General features: G+C 39.3%; 1 protein-coding gene across 4 annotated transcripts in view; it reads right to left on the minus strand.

The window, feature by feature from the left end:
* Positions 1-10,183: 10,183 nt before the first annotated feature.
* DDX6 (DEAD-box helicase 6) overlaps positions 10,184-19,606 on the minus strand; it is a 35,950-nt gene continuing 26,527 nt past the window's right edge. For all 4 annotated transcript variants that reach the window (XM_014785080.2, XM_087433797.1, XM_004427246.3 and 1 more), the window contains exons 12-14: positions 16,524-16,625; positions 15,804-15,986; positions 10,184-14,539 (exon numbers count right to left, since the gene is read on the minus strand). In XM_014785080.2, coding sequence (XP_014640566.1) covers positions 15,811-15,986; positions 16,524-16,625 — 278 coding nt within the window. In that variant the 3' untranslated portion in view covers positions 10,184-14,539; positions 15,804-15,810. The remainder of the gene's footprint in view (positions 14,540-15,803; positions 15,987-16,523; positions 16,626-19,606) is intronic.

Raw genomic sequence — 19,606 nt, forward strand, 5'->3', positions numbered from 1 at the left:
GCTGCTACAGCATGGCTTGCCAAGCAGTGCGTCGGTGTGTGCCTGGGACCCGACCCGGCGAACCCCGGGCCACCACAGCAGAGCGCGCGCACTTAACCGCTTGCGCCACTGGGCCGGCCCCCCATCTCTTTTTTTAAAACAGCTTTACCGAGGTATAATTGACCTACAATAAACTGTACATGTTTAAAGTATGCAATTGAATGTTTTAACATATGTACATACCTGTAAAACCATCATCACAATCAAGATAATGAACATATCTATCACTCCCAGAAGTTTCCTCCTGCATCTTTATAATCTTCCCCTCCCTCCCACCTCTCTCCCACCTCTCACAGCTATTTTAAGATTCATTCACGTTGTTTTGTATATCAATAGTTCTTTTTTATTGCTACATAGTATTCCATTGTTTGGGTATACCACAATTTGTTTATCTGTTTACCTGTTGATGGATATTTGGGTTGTTTCCACTTTTTGGCAGTTAAAAATAAAGCTGCTGTGAACATTCATGTACAAGACTTTATAAGACCACACATTTTTGTTTTCCTTGGATAAATATGTAAGAGTGGAATGGCTGGTTCATATGGTAGATGTATCTTTAACTTTTTAAGAAACGGCCAGCCTGTTTTCCAAACTGGTTGTACAACTTTACATTCCCAAAAGCAGTGTAGGAGAGTTCCAGTTCCTCCATACCCTTGCCAACATTGTCTGTCTTTTTTTGTGTGTGTGAGGGAGATTGGCCCTGAGCTAACATCTGTGCCCATCTTTCTCTACTTTACATGTGGGATGCAGCCACAGCATGGCTTGATGAGTAGTGCGTAGGTCCACGCCTGGGATCTGAACCTGTGAACTACGGGCTGCCAAAGTAGAACACGTGAACTTAACCACTACACCACCAGGCTGGCCCGTCTTTTTAATATTAGTTATTTGAATAGATGTAGTAGTATCACATTTAAAGTGATTATTGACAAGGTTAGGTTTATGTCTGTCATCTTGCTATGTATTTTCTATTGTCCCATCTGTTCATTGGTACAACTTTTTCTTATTTTCAGCCTTCTTTTGGATGAACTGAGTATTTTTTATGATTCCATTTTATTTCCTTTCTTTGGCTTATTAACTATAACTGTTTGTTTTGTTCTTGTGTGGTTGCTTTGGTGTTTACAGAATGCATCATTAGGGCCGGCCCCGTGGCTTAGCGGTTAAGGGCGCGCACTCTGCTACTGGCGGCCTGGGTTCGGATCCCGGGTGCGCACCGACGCACCACTTGTCTGGCCATGCTGAGGCTGCGTCCCACATACAGCAACTAGAAGGATGTGCAACTATGACATACAACTATCTACTGGGGCTTTGGGGGGAAAAAAGAGGAGGATTGGCAATAGATGTTAGCTCAGAGCCGGTCTTCCTCAGCAAAAAGAGGAGGATTAGCATGGATGTTAGCTCAGGGCTGATCTTCCTCACACACACACACACACACAAAATTATGAAAAAAAAAAAGAATGCATCATTAACTCATCACAGTCTACTTTCAAGTGATATTATACCCCTGGAAGTATAGAATAAGAACCTTACCATAGTATACTTGCATTTCTTCCCTCCTGACTTTCTGCTGTCTGGCATATATTTTCCTTTTACATGTTATAAATCCCACACTATATTGTTATTATTTTTGTTTAAACAATTTATCTTTTAAAAGTATTAAAATAATAATAATTTATATCTACCACGTAATCACCCTTTTCAGTGCTTTTTATTTCCTTTGTGTAGATCCATATTTCCACATGATGTAATTTCCTTTGGGCTTTCCCTTTAATATTTCTCACAGTGTGGGTCTGATGGTGATGAATTCTCTCAGCTTTGTATGTCTGAAAGTTTCTTCAGCCTTTATTTTTGAAATGTATTTTAATGGGTATAGACGTCTAGGTTGACAGTTTTTTCTTTTAGCACTTCAAAGATGTTGCTCCACTGTCTTCTCTCGTGAATTCTTTTTGTCAAGAAATCTACTGCATTTTACATTTGTTCCTCTGCCCATGATGGGTCTTTTTTTTCTGGCTGCTTTTAAGATTTTCTCTCTATCATTTGTTTTGAGCAATTTGATTATGATGTACCTCGTAGTTTTCCTCATATTTCTTGTGCTTGGGTTTATTGAGTTTCCCAAGAAACTGTGGGTTTATAATTTTAATCAAATTAAAAATTTGGGGGCCATTATTTCTTCAAAAATTTTTTCAATCCCTTTCTCCTATTACACAGATATTAGGCCACTTGAAATTGTCTTATAGCTCACTGATGCTCTGTTCATTGAAAATAAAAAATTTTTTTTCATTTTGGATAGTTTCTATTGCTGTCTTCAAGTTCATTGATCTTTTCTTCTGCAATGTCTAATCTGTTGTCATCCCATCCAGTATATTTTTCATCTCAGACATTGTAGTTTTCATCTCTAGTAGTTTAATTTGATGTTTTTTTTTAACATCTTCTATCTGTTTACCTAACTTTTGGACTATCTGGAACACAGTTATAATTGTTTTAATGTCCTTATCTGCTAATCCTAATATCTGGGTCAGTTCTGGCTGACTGATTATTCTCCTTATTGTGGGTCATATTTTCCCGCTTCTTTGCATGACTTCTTGTATTAAAACAGCTGCCAGATATTATGAATTTTATTTTGTTGGGTGTTATATTTTTTATATTCCCATAAATATTCTTGAACTTTGTTCTGGGATGCAGTTCAGTTAGTTGGAAAGAGTTCGATCCTCTCGGGTCTTGCTTTTTAAGATTTGTTAGGTGTGACCGTATCAGTGCTCATTCTAACTCTAATTATTCCCCACTACTGAGGCAAGATGTATCCGAGTAGTGTACCCAATGACCCATGAATCATGAGGTTTTCCAGTCTGCCTGGTGGGAACAGGCACCATTCTCAACCCCATGTGAGCTCTGAGCATTGTCCCCCTAATCCTTTTGGGTGGTTCTTTCTCTGACCTCAGATAGTTTCTGCCCATGCTTGGGCTGATCAATACTCAGACAAATACTCAAGGAAGACACTCTGCATGTCACTGGAGTTCTTTTTCTGTGTAACTCTCTCCTTTTTGGCACTCTGTCCTACAAACACTATCTGCCTGGTCTTCTCAGAATCTCAGCTCTGTTTCCTCAACTCAGGTAGTTTGCTGGGCTCCACTTGGGTTCCTCTTCCTGCATCATGGCTGGGAAATTCTCTCAAGGCAGTAAGCTGGGTGATCATAATCATAGGGCTCATCTCATCTCCAAGTTTCACTGCCTTTCATTGCCTGGTGTCCAGTGTCTTAAAAACTGTTGCTTCATATATTGCTCATTGTTGCCTGTTTCAGGAAAAGGAGTAGATCTGGTCACCATTACTCCATCGTGGCAGAAAGTGGAAGGCAGAAATCCTCCTCCCCCACCCTTCACTGGTATGTTCCTAATTGCATATTTATAGTTTTTGTTTTCTTTTCTTCTCCTATGTGCTCTAGGGTCCTATATTGACCAGAGTTAAATCAAGGAAGCAGAACTACAATGAATATTATAGAATAAGAAATTTATTATGGGAATTAAACTTTACTCCAGTGGTTCTCAAAGTATGATCCTTGGACCAGCAGCATCAAGCATGAGCATTACCTGGGTGTATGCTAGCAATGCGAATATCCAGGCTCCACCACAGACCTACTAAATCAGAAGCTTTGGGGGTGAGACTCAGCAAACTGGTTTTAATAAGCCCTCCAGGCAATTCAGATACATGGTAAAGTCCCAGAATCACTACTTTATATAATTGGAGGAGAGGCTGGTGAAGTAATGGTCCAAATGGAGGTGTTGGAAAACCAGGGGAAAAAATCACTAATTGGCCCTCTTAAACACTAGCTTGGTTGAGCAAGTTAGTGGGGGAAATCTGGAAGTGAGGCACATCGGTTGCTGGGGACTGGGGTAGAAGACCATGGAAGGCTCTTGTCTCTTCATAGCTACACTCTGTGAATTCACAGCCAAGTGGTCTGGCAATAGGTCTGGGGTTGCTGTTGGCCAGCAGAGCTAGCCATAAGCATGGACATGGAGAAGAATGAGGATGTGCAGCAAGGAAAAAGAGCAAGGGGAAACTGGAACTTTCTGGCACCTTTCTGTCTCTCATCACCTCTGACCATGATGACCTTCAGATGGTAATGCGTGCTGCTTCAGTTCCACCTCCCAAACCTTGTGCAAATTTTCTTTTGGCCAACTCTGATCACTAGCCAAACAGGGAAAGGGATTCTGGGAAATTTAGCTTTAGCTTAGCCAAGTTAATACACTACAAATCTGCCAAAATAGAACTGTAGAAGACAGGAGATTCTAGAAAATGTAGTTCCAGATTAGCTAAATGGACGAAACAAAACCACAACATTCCATCCTATGTTAATCTGACATTCAGTCATATCTCTTTTAACTGTATTTAATTTCCAAATAAAGAAAATAGAAAAGTCATGCTTCTGATTAATATACTCCATTGTCCATCAAAAAATCAAAAACATGCTGACACTCTCTCCAAAAGAGGACAGAAATTTCCATACGTCACTTTATCTTCAGGTGATGGTCAAGCCATTTCTACTGGGTCAAAACCTCCTTTGAACTCCATTAATACATCTCATTTTAGATGGTAGGAGAATGAGAAGAGAGAAAAAGAGAAGAATTAATTGATACACACCTAATAGATTAATAATAAAATAAAGAAGAAATACTCATCACTATCATAGCCCTTATTTCTACAAATGGTCATGTGGTCACAAACGGTATCTGTAACTTCCATCTTCCACTACCCATTCCATATTTCCTGTGTCCTCTGCAAGTACCTTGGATAGTCCTGATTCCTTGCCTGGTGGAATGACCCAAATCTTCATTTCTGAAGGGTCTGGGCTATTACTAGTCCAGCCTGCACTAAGTTATTGTAGTTTTCCGTTAACTTTTATCACACTATATGATAGTATTAAGAATAGCCCCAGGAGATCCACTGCATTCCAGACATATTCTTCCTCATCCTCTTTCTGTAATCACAACTCAATTTCCCCTTTCAAATCGGGATCAATCACCACAAAGCTGCCTGTTGGTTCATTAGCATGAGAAGCCCAAAATAGACAGAAGCCCAATGTGGCAGTCTCAATTTCCAGTTTAATGGAACTTCTGCTGAGTTCTCTGGAGGATGCACTCTTCTCTTGGGAACTAAGACTTCTCCACCACCAGAGCCCAAACTTGCCTTAGGACTTGATGAGTCAGGCAACATCCAATACATGATGGGTAACTCAGGTCACATGGTAACTTGGCAATGCTTGGTGGTCAAGCATTCAGTCTCTACTAAGGCCCAATGGCAAGCCAGAAGCTGTTTCTCAAAGGGGAATAACTTTCTGCAGAGGATGGCATAGCTTTTCTTCAAAATCCTAAAGGTCTGTGCTGTCATCCACCTAAAGGAGCCTGCCAAAGGCTCTATACAAGCATCGCAGTCTGCCACAGACACTTCACGATCATTGGATCTGCTGGATCATAAGGCCTAAGCGGCAGGGCAACCTGTACTACAGCTTGGACCTGTTGCAGAGCCTTCTCTTGTTCTGAGCCATCCTTAAAAATGGCAAAAATTCATATTTCTTAGCAAATGGGTTGAAGTAACACACCCAAATAAAGTATACATTGCCTTGAAAATCCAAAAAGGCCCATAGGCATTGTGTCTCTTAGTGGTGGGAGGGGCCAGATGTAGCAATTTGTCCTTCACCTAGAAAGGGATGTTGCAACATGCCTCAGTCCATTTCATCTCTTGAATTTAATCGAGGAGACAGGTCCATGGTATTTGGGGAATCTATTTCCTATCCTCTGGCATGCTTGAGTTTTACCAAAATATCCAGGGTAGACACTATATTCTGCTCACCATGTCCAAATGTAGTGGGCCAGCATGTACCCTGTAGAATTCAGAGGTGTCCAAAGTCTCTGCAGACCAGTTTGAGGGGTACTAGAGCCCTGACATAGGACAATGAAGCTGTATTGCTGGTCCTGCCAGCTGAAAGCAAGCTGTTTCGGACAGTCTTTACTATCAGGTCTAGAAAAAAACTATTCACTACATCAATAGCTACATACCAGGGGTCAGGTAATGTGTTGATTTTCTCCAGCAAAAACAAACACATACACATCTGGAACAGCAGTTGCAATTGGAGTCATCACCTGATTAAGTTTATAATAATCCACTGTCATTTCCGTAATCTGTCTCCTGCACAAACCAAATGTGTGTGTTGAATGGAGATATGGTAGGAACCACCAATTTTGCATCTTTCAAGTTTGTTGGTGGCACTAATCTCTGCAGTCTCTTCGGGAATGTGGTATTGTTTTTGGTTTACTATTTTGATAGACGCAGTTCTAGTGGCTTCCACTTAGTCATTTCTTTTATAATATTCCTTATTCCATGGGTCAGGGAACTAGTTTGGGGATTCTGCCAGTTTCTGAGGATGTCAATTCCCACTATAGTCTGGACACAGACTCAGGGACCCACTAGGTCAACTATGAGATGGACCCAAGCCCAAACTCCATGAATCACTTGACCTCCATAAGCCTTTACTCTGACCTGTAGCATTTTGGGTCTCCAGGTCTCCAAAAATCTAGTTATTTCCTCTTCCCCAATGTACAGTCACCTTAGTAAATGGTCACAAGTCCTTTTGAGGAAGACTAGAAGAGGGATCCCCCTTCCCTTTTATTCAAAAGGCTTTGTTATCAGTGAACTAGCTCAAGCCTAGAAACTTCAGAGAAGTTCAACAGACTGGCTCAAGTCAGAATTCTGTTCATCAGATGTAGAGCTTTTTTGTGTATCTAAATCAAGTAAAATTTCAGAAGGCTGCCATCCATTTCAGTTCTAGGGACACTGTAATCAAATAGCTAAGGACAAATGTATCTACAGATGAGGGCCCCTCTTCAAAACTCCCAAGGAGGCCTTCTCGTTCTCTTTGTATGTTAATCGCATGTTCATAATTTTAATTTTTCTTTCTTATGTATGCACTTGAGGGCCTACTGTTGCTCTAATAATTGTCACAGCCCTTTGATTTCCCCACGCCTTGTTCTTTTTTTTTTATGAGGAAGATCAGCCCAGAGCTAACATCTATTGCCAATCCTCCTCCTTTTTTATTTTTTTTCCCCTTTTTCTCCCCAAAGCCCCAGTAGATAGTTGTATGTTATAGTTGCACATCCTGCTAGTTGCTGTATGTGGGACGCCGCTTCAGCATGGCCGGAGAAGCGGTGCGTTGGTGCGCGCCTGGCATCTGAACCTGGGCCGCCAGTAGCGGAGCGCGGGCATTTAACCGCTAAGCCCCGGGGCCGGCTCCACCCATGCCTTGTTCTTTACCTGCACTTCATCCCACCATACCACCTGTGAAAATGTGAATTGTGACGCCACTGTAGGCCGTGATTATTCATGTCCCCTCCTCTGCCTTGGGAGGTTATCATCGAGCTCATCAAATGTAACTAACCCATCCCAGAATCTCATTTTAGGAATCTGTTTCCTGGAACCACTTCTGGTACCAATTACTCTGGGTCCCAAGAAGAAACAGAACACACAGTTGTTAATAGAGAAATTTGAGGAGACTGTATCTACAGGAGGCCTATTTACAAAGGTGTAGGTATAGGAAAACCTACCAAGGGGTGGGGGCGGGGGGAATAGTTAACAGAAAATGCAAGGAGAGAGTCACATAGACTCAGCTGCAGAAATCTTCAGTAGAGAAACAAAACAGCTAGAGGCAATTTTGCAGGGAGGGAATTAGATGAATACAAACTCTGATCTCACTCTCTTCCCTCCTGATTTCCTGAGGGGGAATCCCTGGTGAGCAAGCCAAAATGGAAGCCAGAGAGCAGAGGAAATGTTTACGTGGTTCACACAGGTCAATCTCCGGAGACAGTGAGCTGAGGAGGGAACAGATCCAGAAGCAAAGAGATACCCAGTACACTGTATTCTGTAAATAGATTAATAGGATAATGGAAATGCAACTGATGAGCTAGGAACTAACACCCCCCCCACATAGCATCTATAAAGAAAATTGACCTTAGACCAGACTGTGCATGCCCATTCTCTTTGTTCTTTGGATGGAAAGGTTGATGCATGTCCCCCTACATTTCTTCATAGCGTATTGTAGTGAAAAACCTGAATTTACCGCAACTTTCTTGACTACTGTATCTTTATGAGTCTTGAAATCAGGTAGCGTCCTCTAATTTTGTCCTTTTCCAAAATTGTTATGGCACAGTTTGCCTTTTTACGTAAATTTTAGAATCAGCTTGTGGATATCTACCCAAAAAGCCTGCTGATCAAACTGGGGAACTGACACCTTCATACATTCACCACATAATGACATTTTGGTTGACAGACCTCATATATATATAACAGTGGTCCCATAAGATTAGTACCATATAGTGTAGGTATATAGCAGACTATAACATTTAGGTTTGTGTAAGAATATGTTATCATGTTCACATGACGATGAAACTGCTTAACAACACATTTCTCAAAACATATCCCTGTTGTCAAGTAATGCATGACTATTCAGTCTTCCAATCCATGAATATGGTACCTTTCTCAACTTCTTTAGGCCGGTTTTTTTTTTTCTTTATTGAGGTAACATTGGCTTATAACATTATATAAATTTCAGGTGTACATCACTATATATCAATTTCTGTCTGGATTACATCATGTTCACCACCCAAAGACTAGTTACCATCCATCACCATACATACATGCACCTAATCACCCCTTTTGCCCTCCTCCCTCCCCCTTTCCCCTCTGGTAACCACCAATCCAATCTCCGTCTCTATTTGTTGTTTTTATCTTCTATTTGAGTGACATCATACAGTATTTGACTTTCTCTTATTTTGCTTAGCATAATACCCTCAAAGTCCATCCATGTCATTACAAATAGCAAGGATTTCTTCTTTTCTTTACGGCTGAGTAGTATTTCATTGTGTATACATACCACAACTTCTTTATTGATTCGTCCCTTGATGGGCACCTCAGTTGCTTCCAAGTCTTGGCTATTGTGAATGCTGTTCCAATGAACATAGGGGTGCAAGTATCTTTATGCATTCGTATTTTCATGTTCTTTGGACAAATATCCAGCAGTAGCACTAACAGCTGGATTGTATGGTAATTCTATTCTTAATATTTTGAGGAATCTCTGTACTGTTTTCCATAGTGGCTGCACCAGTTTGCACTCCCACCAGCAGTGTAAGAGGGTTCCCTTTTCTCCACATCCTCTCCAACACTCAGTTCGTCTTAACTATAGCCATTCTGACAAGTGTGAGTTGATATCTTATTGTAGTCTTGATTTGCATTTCCCTAATAATTAGTGATGTTGAACATCTTCTCGTTAGGCCTGATTTCTTTCATCAGCATATTTTGTAGCTTTCAGCACACATCTTGCGTGTATTTTTAGTTACACCTAAGCATTTCTTTTGGGGTGGGGGTGAGGGTGGTGTGTTCAGCTTTCTAAGTGTCTGAATTTCTCCATTTGGGTCTTTTGATTTCTTTCATCAGTATTTTGTAGTTCTCAGCATACAAATTCCATTCACATTGTTTGATTTACTCTTAAGCACTTTTTGTGGGCATGTTCAGCTTTCTGAAACACTTGAACAGTTCTGGGAGGTGATGACTATTGATAACACCCCTGGACATACTGTGGACCATCTATCGCCTTCCCAAATGATTATCTCGGGTCTCTTGTTTAAGGTATGAAAACTAACACACTGAAATGTGGATGGTGGGACATTATCTAGGCTGGATGAAGGTGGTGCTCTCAGATTTTACTCAACTAGGCGCACAGGACTAGTGTTGAGCAAGTATTACCGCTTCACCATAATGTGAATTACTTTAATAAAGTGCTCTCAGGGCCAGCCCGATGGTGCAAGTGGTTAAGTGCGCGCAATCCGCTGCGGCGGCCCGGGGTTCGCCAGTTGGGATCCTGGGCACGCACCAATGCACCGCTTGGCCAGCCATGCTGTGGCAGCGTCCCATATAAAGTGGAGGAAGATGGGTATGGATGTTAGCCTAGGGCCAGTCTTTCTCAGCAAAAAGAGGAGGATTGGCAGGTGTTAGCTCAGGGCCAATCTTCCTCACAATAAATAAATAAATAAATAAATAAAGTGCTCTCAAATGCAATGATTCCTAAACAACATATCTTGTGGCTAAGGACACACCACACACACATTTGGAGTTCCAGTGGGCTTTTATTGAGAGAAATTAACAAAAATCAAGATTTTATCAACCATCTTTTCTGAACCTTATAAACTCAGCAGAGACTCTGGTCCATATGTGTGTACATACAACATTATACATCCCAACAAAAACAGAGCCCCACTGGAACATTTGCCAATTAACAGAAAGCCAATTTTCCCTTTCCCCAAATGTTTTCAAAATTTTGAGTCCTCACTGTTCACTTCTCAGTGGAACTGACCCTTTGTGGCTAGGGACATTGGAATTCTACCCCATTTTTACTGAACAAAAAATAAAGTTTTTCAAGTTTTGGTTTCAAAAAAGGGAACAGTGACTTTGTTTTCTCCAGGCATCCCTCCCCCAAAACCACTGGTTGAAATATAGTAGCCTGTATCTTAGTAACCCAACCCTACCCCCTCCCCTGCCCTGCCCAGTATTGTCTACTGGAGAATTTAAATACACTTCTGTTGGAATCTGTCAGCTGTGGAGGGGCAGAGTCCAAGTACCAGGCTAGCTCCCTCTGACCTCATGAACTGTTATAACCTTTGGACACTTAACTCTTTACCCCAAAGATGAGTTTTTAGATCAGAAAGGAGAGTGGATTTTCTTTGGGAGCTTTAAAAAACCATCTTTAGGGATATGAAGTAGAACTACAAGCTCACCAAAGTCCACTTAAATTCACCAAAAAATTGACTGACTTCAGCTCCCATGAGGCCAATAATTTTGCTTGACAAAGGTATTTTTGCCAGAAAATGATTCCAATTTTTAAGATACACAGAATGCTGAAAAAAGTGGCAAATTAAAACAACATGGCTTAATTCCCAAGAACTTATTTCATCTTTTTGTTACTCATCTATAAGGTCAGGAGTGTGGCCAAAGGCAGTTTCTGATGAGGTTATGAGCTTCCAAAGTGTTTCTAAATCCTTAGTGCAGACACCCTCCCTTTTGGGGCATAGTAACCTCCCCTCCCACCCCTACTTAAAAAAAAAAAAAGAAAAAGAAAAAAAAAATTAAACCAAGTGATCAGAATGAGATGTTTTGATTCCAACAATTTACAGTCAAGGCTTTGTGCTGAGTTGTCTGGTTCTAACCCAAGCATGATGGTATCAAACACAAAGCACATGGCAAAGGAAAGATGCTCCCATCTCATTCTGAAAACAAATATTGATAACCAATTGCCCCCCCACCCCCCCAGCCTTTGGGGCCAACCCATGTTATGAGACCAACCCGAAAATAATTTAGAGACATATTTAGGTTTCCTTCTCCCTTACTTCTTCACCATGGAAGATCTTTTGAGAATAAATTTCATTCCTAAGGGAAAAGCAAGGATGTTTCTCCATTGGAATGTATGGGAAGAGAAAGACAAAACATAGGCCCAAAGGCAGCAAGGTGTCTAACAGTCCATAACCCATTACACAACTATACGACCAAAGGCTAAACCATGAGTCGGATGTAATTTAAATATTAAAAATAGGGGATAGTTTTCACCCAAATGAACCACTGGAAAAATATTACCATTACTTAAACACCCAACACTAGAATGAACACGAAAACAATCCCCTATAGTAACAAGGCTCCTTATTGTGAGGGGGTTTAAAAAAAAAAAAAAAAAAGAGACTAGGCTTTGACCTAGTCCTTAGAGCATCTTTCCATTTAACAATTCCTATTCAAGAGTCAAGCACCAAAACTGGACACCTGCCTCTACAAGACAGTGTCCAATAGTGGTGTCCCAGATAGTTTTAAGTGCCACTCCTCATCAGAGGCTGTACTTCAGTAATACTTTGAATTTAAAGTCTGTGCTTTAACAGGGACCCACACGCACGTGGCACAAGGCAGAGCACAGTCTGAGGATGGCAAAGAAGACTGTGCTGTTCGTTTAGTTGCCCACACACCCTCTAGCGAGATATAAAATTGCATTTACAAGCCTTTTTTCTATAATGAACAATTCCTCATCTCGCCAGAGGTGGGGGAGAAAGAGAGAGCTGCATCAGTACAAGGGCAATATTTTTTGGTCAAAAGTTGATGCCTTTTAAATTCCCTCCCCCCACCCTTCCCTGGAAAAAAGTTACTCCCTTAATTAGGGCTTGTATTTAGTAACCAATGTTGGCTGAATAGAACACATATGGCCTGGATACCAAATAAATGAGCTTTTTCTTTTTTGGGTTTGTACTGTGCAGCTCTTGCTACAGTTTTTAAGGAGTTAGGGCTACGTCTGATCAGGAGGCATCTGCAGGATTTTGATCCTCAAAGAATTTTAGGTGAGTCCCAAATAGTTTTGCTTATAACTAGGCAGAGTCAAAAAAGCGACTTTGAATGACTGATTTCTTTATCCAGATGAGTTAAGCAAGAAAGCGTATGCAGGACTTATCTTGTAATATTTTAGGGTTTTGAAAAACAATGGAATATGGAAACCAAATTTTTTTAAATTTTATTTTTTGCTTTTTTTTTTTTTTTACCCTAGATGCCTCCTGATTGACCTAGTACACTGGGTTAAAGGGAATTAAAAATATTAAAAAAAAAAAGTTCACTGGTTTTTGATTCATCTCACTCCTTTTGCCTGGAGATCAGGCCAAACATCAAGCATGTTGGGAGGGGCACAATTTAAAGCAACACTATTGACTGTAAAGCATTTGCCAGCAATTTACAATGCAAAATGACAGATAATTCTCGTCACAAAGCAAGATGGCAAGCAGCTTTCTGTAGCATTAAAGTTAACAGCTCTCAGGGGTTGCCCATTCCTGCAAGTTTATGTATCAAGGTGGGCAGAGGGCAACACACTTACACAGTACGGGAGGTGATCCACAGAAACTAAGTCCCAGAACTGCTAATGTTACCAAAGCTGGTACTGGCTAATGTTCTGAAATGCAAATTCATGCTTTATACATATACTGCTCAGACACTGCCACTCAATCGAATTCCCACACTGCAAGGCAGATTAATCTTTGTCCCCTTTTGTTGAGCTTGAAAAGTTCCTCAAACTTTTAAAAGGGGGAAGAAGCAACATCAGAGAGAGCTTCTCAAAAATAACATCTTGAATTACAGTTTTTGAAGCTTCCTCGCTCTGTCTGGCAGGCCTCCTCCAAAAGTACTAGATGAGACACTGTGGCAGCAAACAGTGAATCCCAGACTTCTGGGTCCCTTTTCCAACTTAGGGTCCGCATAGAGGTCTGCTCTCTACAGTAAGAGGCCAAAGTACTTTTTAGAATTTAGTGTTGCGGAAAACTGAGCCCCTCTCATCTTTAGCTGCTCCCATAATCACTCTAATCCCCTTAATCCCAGCAACCTTCATCCAAAAAAAAAAATATATATATATGTATATATATATATATGAACCCAGAAAAAAACTTATTTACAAAGTTTATACAAGTATACACACCCAGTTTTCTATGGGACACGCTTTGCCACAGAGGAAAGAGGGTCAAGGCTCTGACATGTCTACACATCAAGTGCCATAACTGCTAATGGAGGCGTATGTAAACCAGTCTTTAGTGTTCTGCTATAGAGCACAAAGGCTTGTCATATGGCTCCTGCAATGATAGACGGCTCTTTCCTTTGGGAGTGATGATGTTTTATCTACTCAGCCCAGAAGAAATTTTTACTTGGGATTGTTTTTTTAAATACATGTATTTACAGTGCGGATGAACTGCAGTTGCATATCAACTCCTCCATATAAACAAAAAGAAATGATGTTTAACATTACTAATACGTTTCATCTTTCAGCCCTGGGCTTGAGTATCGGATAGAAAGGGAAGAGAGAGAGTTCAACTTGAAACCTAAATAAGAAGACAAAAATTTTAGAAAGAAAAAAGAAAAAAAGCAAAGAAAGAATTACTATTGTTGATTCCTTGGGCTGTGTCTAAAAGATGATATTCTGAATGGTCTCATAGCATAAGGCACTTCGCACAAATAAGTAATACGCTCTTCAGGCTTAAAAAACGGATGAGTAATCAGGGAGAAGTTGAAATGCACTCAAGAGTCAGCTGTTGGAGAATTCTGAAATCGTAGACAAGCTTGTGTGTTCATCGAGATTCTTCTCTTTTCAGGGTTTCTCCCCTTCTCTTCTTTCTCTTCCTTCCTTGTCCCCCTTCCTCAGAAAACATGTTTTAAAAACCAGCAGTTAGTGCAACTAATGTTCAGTCAGCACACAGTGCAAACAAGTGGAACAAAAAAGGTAAATTCCTTCTTTTCAGATTTTTTCTCTTCACCAGTTAAAAAAAGAAAAAATGTCTGAGCTCTTTTAAGTCTTCATAGTTCCAAAATAAAAGAAGATGAAAAACCCACAAAGAGAAGAGCACCCCCCCAAAACGATGTGTCACAGATCCAAACGAGCCTTCTGCAATTTGTCAAAGCCTAAAGAAAGAAGGAAGAAACCTAAAATTAACATTTGTGAAAGCAATATGAACTAGGGCACATAGGTTTTCACAATCCCCACCCCACATGCTCTCTGTAATAGCTTCTGCTGAGCCTTTGCCTACTGTAGAATCCACTAAGGATTAAGGAATTTCTGCTAGGCATCCCAGAGACAGAAAAAAAACCTGAAAGTTCTGCTAACAGGTAGCACTCACCCATAACAACTGAATCAAGAATTTTTTCTTCTTATTTTACCTAACGTGAACTCAGCCTGCTAACATACTAGCAAACACTGGCTAGCTTATGTTTGCCTAAGGGTTTTGTGTTTGACATTTAAATTAGGAAAAAAAAAAAGTTAAAAGAGTAATTTGAAAAATTTAAAAAAACAGGTAAAATGTTCATTGCTAATTTGGAAACTATCATCTCTCAAATTAAATCAGATTTTCCTTAGAAAAAACTCCAAAATAACCTACATTCCTTTATGATGAGCCTTGTTTTGAGCACTTCTACCAGAGCGTAATAGTCACCAAAACATGAAATGAGTGGGTGGTACAGGAAACCAGCGGGCATTTAAAAAGACAGTTATCCTCATAACCTGATTAAAGATTTGCCAATAAGGTATTACAGGTAATTTAACCCAATTTATTAAGGTACCCATTAGAAATTAAGAGTGAATGCTAACAACAGAGAGATGACTGAGTGATAAATGAAAAGAGAGGAGCAGAAAATATTTTCATATTCAGAATTGCTGAAGAAGATTCTTTTTCTGCTTTCATTATTTTGGAAGTCTGAATTTGTCTTAAGTACTGCTTACCTATCACATTACTTAGGAAGACTGCATTCAAGAACAGCCTTTTACAGATTTTCCAATGATTGAGACCACAACTTCACCCAAGAGACTCTTCCCATTTCTCATCATTTATGCTAACAGGTGTTTTACCCTATATTGCTATAACACAGTCATGTGTTGCATATGATGTTTCTGTCAATGACAGAGCACGCGTATGACGGTGGTCCCATAAGCTTAGTACCATATAGCCCAGACATGTAGTAGGCTGTACACACCACCTAGGTCTGTGTAAGTACATTCTATGATATTCGCACAATGACGAAATCATCCGATGATGCATTAAAATGCATCCCCGCTGTTAAGCGATGCATGACTGTATACGGTTGGGACATGAAATTTCCCCCAGGAAAGAGGATCTTGATTTCTTTCCTTTCTTTAAACATTATGCTCACTTAGCTACTGTTGGGTACGCACATGCTTGTTAGGCTTTCTCATCTTCTACAGGCTCGCTGTGGTATTCTGCCACATACAGGCTCTTGTCAATGTTACTTGGGATAGGTTTAATTTCTGTTCCCAGCTGCTCCTCAATACTTTTCAGGTTGAAGCGATCATCATATGTGATCAAGTTGATGGCTAAGCCAAGATGACCAAAGCGACCTAACAAAAAACATTTAATTAATTAAAAAAATAAGTTAAATGTAAGAATCAACATGAATGTGTAAGTGTGTAAGTGGCAAAACCATACAGGATTAATGTTTTTGTTCAGTGCCGTATGGTCTCTTCACACACACATTACTTTACCACTTCACGTTTCACAGCCCAAAGTAGTACTCTATTTTAGTTTTTTCAAATGACAAAATGAATACTCATTTGTGTCAAAAGTTGCCAAAATAAACACACTAAACAGTAGTTACAGATTGTACCAGCTAATGAGAAAAGTGAAGTTCTCATTTGTGAATTTTATCTCAAATCAAGCATTCAGTCAAGTTATTATTTATATATATTAAGAAAAGTTAACTTTTCTTAATAAATGTTCCCAAAGATTTAGAAATTAGTCTTAAATATCAAACAACTAAATTAGTTTTAATTCACTGTTCTCATTGCTACCACACCCTATTTCACAAAGGAACAAAATTTAGTGATTAAACTTCTCAAAAAACTTACATGAAGAACATCTTCTTTCTTTTTCCTTACCTGATCTTCCAATACGATGGAGATAGGTCTCTGCCAGCTTTGGGAAGTCAAAGTTTATTACCACATTCACAGCTTGTATATCAATACCTCGGGTAAACAAATCTTCAAAAAAAAAAAAAAAAAAGAATCCTCACTATATCTTTCAATTTAAACATGCTTCTTGGTACCATAATACTCTTTAACATATATTTCTAGTGTAACCTAAGTTTATTCACTTCATTCAGTAATTCAAATGCATTTGCAAATTATTGGCATTACCTTTCATACATATTATTATAAATACTTTCTGCTTACAAGTTACCTCTTTCCAAGGTACTGTAAGAAAGTTTTTTGTTTTGTTTTCTGGTGAGGAAGATTGTCCGAGCTAACGACTGTTGCCAATCTTCCTCTTTTTGCTTGAGGAAGATTGTCCCTGAGCTAACACCCGTGTCAATCTTCCTCTATTTTCTATGTGGGACGTCGCCACAGCTTGGCTTGATGAGCAGTGTGTAGGTCCACACCCAGGATCTGAATCCCTGAACCTCAGTCCACTGAAGTGGAGCATGTGAACTTAACCACTATGCTACCGGGCCAGCCCCAAGAAAGTTTTCAAAAAGGGTCTAGTGTGATTGTACAAACGTAGTAAGAGACCAGGATGACTGGTAAGGTATAAACTCGTAAATGAATCTGAGGAGTAACCAGTAATTTTCTTTAGTCTATTTTTTAGTATTTAATCCAAGATTAAAATAGTAAATTATTTTTAAAAAGTTTGTTGTGTAACCTAGACTACTTCAAAAAAAAGGTAATTCACTAGCAGTAATTATTCATGCTTTGTTTAGAATTCATTCATCCCATTCTGCTAACTGATTTGTAACAGGTCTGAGGTAAGCTAATATGCAAGGCCATTCCTTCTACTTTTTTACTCCCACAATTAATATGCTAACGTAGGCTCTGAAAACTACAAGTAGCGACAACTACAATAAGCTAATAGCTAGGTTTCCCTGCTTCTATCAGCTCCATACTCCAAAAGAATCCATGCGAGTCAGACTAGTATTTCTAACGTACTGTATGAATTTGTAACTCATTATTTTAAATTACCTGCAAATAAAATTTAAAACTGACATTCCAGGTCCTCTGCTCTACACTTTGGTCCTAACATACTTCTCTAACACATCTCCTCAAACCTTCCCCTCCACCAAACTCACCCACTTATCCTTCCTTAAACATATCTTCTTAGCCCTCTATGGATCACTTTTTATACCCATCCCCAAACTTAAAATTCCTTCTTCTGCAAGTCTAAAACCTATCTAATTCATAAAGCCAGTTAAAATTCCATCTCTTCTCAGATCACCTCAACTAGTTACTTCCTTCTCCTATGAACACTTAAAATTACTAACCATACGTACCTCACATTTGCAAATTACCTTTACTCCCCTGTAGATCTAGCCCAATGCCTATTTTTGTAAATAAAGTTTTACTGCCACATGGCCATGCCCATTTGTTTTATGTACTGTCTAAGGATGCTATTTATTTATTTATTGTGAAGAGATCAGCCCTGTGCTAACACCTGCCAATCCTCCTCTCTTTTTGCTGAGGAAGACTGGCCCTGGGCTAACATCCGTGCCCATCTTCCTCCACTTTATATGGGACGCCGCCACAGCATGGCTTGCCAAGCGGTGTGTCGGTATGCGCCGGGGATGCGAACCGGGGAACCCCGGACCACCGCAGCGGAGCGCGCACACTTAACCGCTTGCGCCACAGGGCTGGCCCCTGTCTAAGGATGCTTTTGAGCTAGAATGGAAGCGTTAAATTAAGTAGCTTGTAACAGAGACCATGTGGTGTGCAAAACCTAAAATATTTACTATCTGGCACTTGACAGAAAAAGTTTACAGGTCCTGCCTTAGACTCAATGTTGTTTATCTTTTTATCTCTGATTAAACCACTGCTCCTTGAAGAAAGGGATGGTACTTTGCATGTATTTATTTACACACTTTATACATATATGTCATTCAACACTTATTTAATGACATATTATATTTGTTCTGAAAAAATAAGAAAGGAGAAAGCACTTCAAAAACGTATCTGAGGGCAATCTTGCAAGTAGTGATTAAAAATAAAATCAATTAACCACAATAATAATTCATACCTATGTGTAAGTACTATAAGTAGGAAGAACTTTTTCCTGAAAAAAAAAATATTTTTCATTCTCAAATAGGGAAATGCTTAATGGCAAATGACATCTTCTGTTTGCCTATACATTCTGAATTTGCTTAACAACTCTAAACATTTCACTGATGAACTATTTCCTCTTCCTGATTATAGGCACCCCAAGTGCAAGGACTGTGTGTGTATATATTTAAAAAATTTTTAATTGTGGTAAAATATAGATGGCATAAAATTGGGGAGTAAATTTAGTTTCACAGCACCTAGCTAAGTACCTGGCAAAGAGTAAATAAATATTTGTTGAATATCAGTATTTTTTGAATGAACAAACTACAAGATATTTGTTCAGAACTTAGGTTAAGCCATCCCCATTTTACAGATTAAAAAAAATGGCATAAAAGAAAAATATGACTTGTCCAGGGTCATATGATTAGATTTAAAAAAGGGTAGGACTTGGACTCTAAGCTTAAAATTCTAGGAGTCTATATCCTTTCCACTAAATCAGATATTTTATATTTTGAGTACTTCAATATATTTAAAGGTTACAACTAGAAGGATGTGCAGCTGTGACATACAACTATCTACTGGGGCTTTGGGGGGAAAAAAATAAATAAATAAAATCTTTAAAAAAATATATATATATATTTAAAGGTCAGAACTGCTGATAAAGTAAACATAAATGTATTAATTCACAGCTGTATTAACCATCCTTTCAGATGTAAGGCAGAGAAACAAGATAAACTGAAAGCATGTAAAATATCTGAAAGTCCCTTTTTCTTGATTCTTGTGAATTAGCAAAACTTCTAGAGCAGCATTTTAAAAAATTCTAAATCTTGATCTGGGTGGTGGTTACATGGTATATACACATGCAAAACTTCATCCAAAATATACTTATGATCATCATATTTATCTGTGTGTGTACCTCAATAATTAAAAAAAAG

Source organism: Ceratotherium simum, chromosome 7, assembly GCF_057802395.1.
Source record: "Ceratotherium simum simum isolate JZ-2026a chromosome 7, ASM5780239v1, whole genome shotgun sequence".
NCBI classification, from domain to species: domain Eukaryota; kingdom Metazoa; phylum Chordata; class Mammalia; order Perissodactyla; family Rhinocerotidae; genus Ceratotherium; species Ceratotherium simum.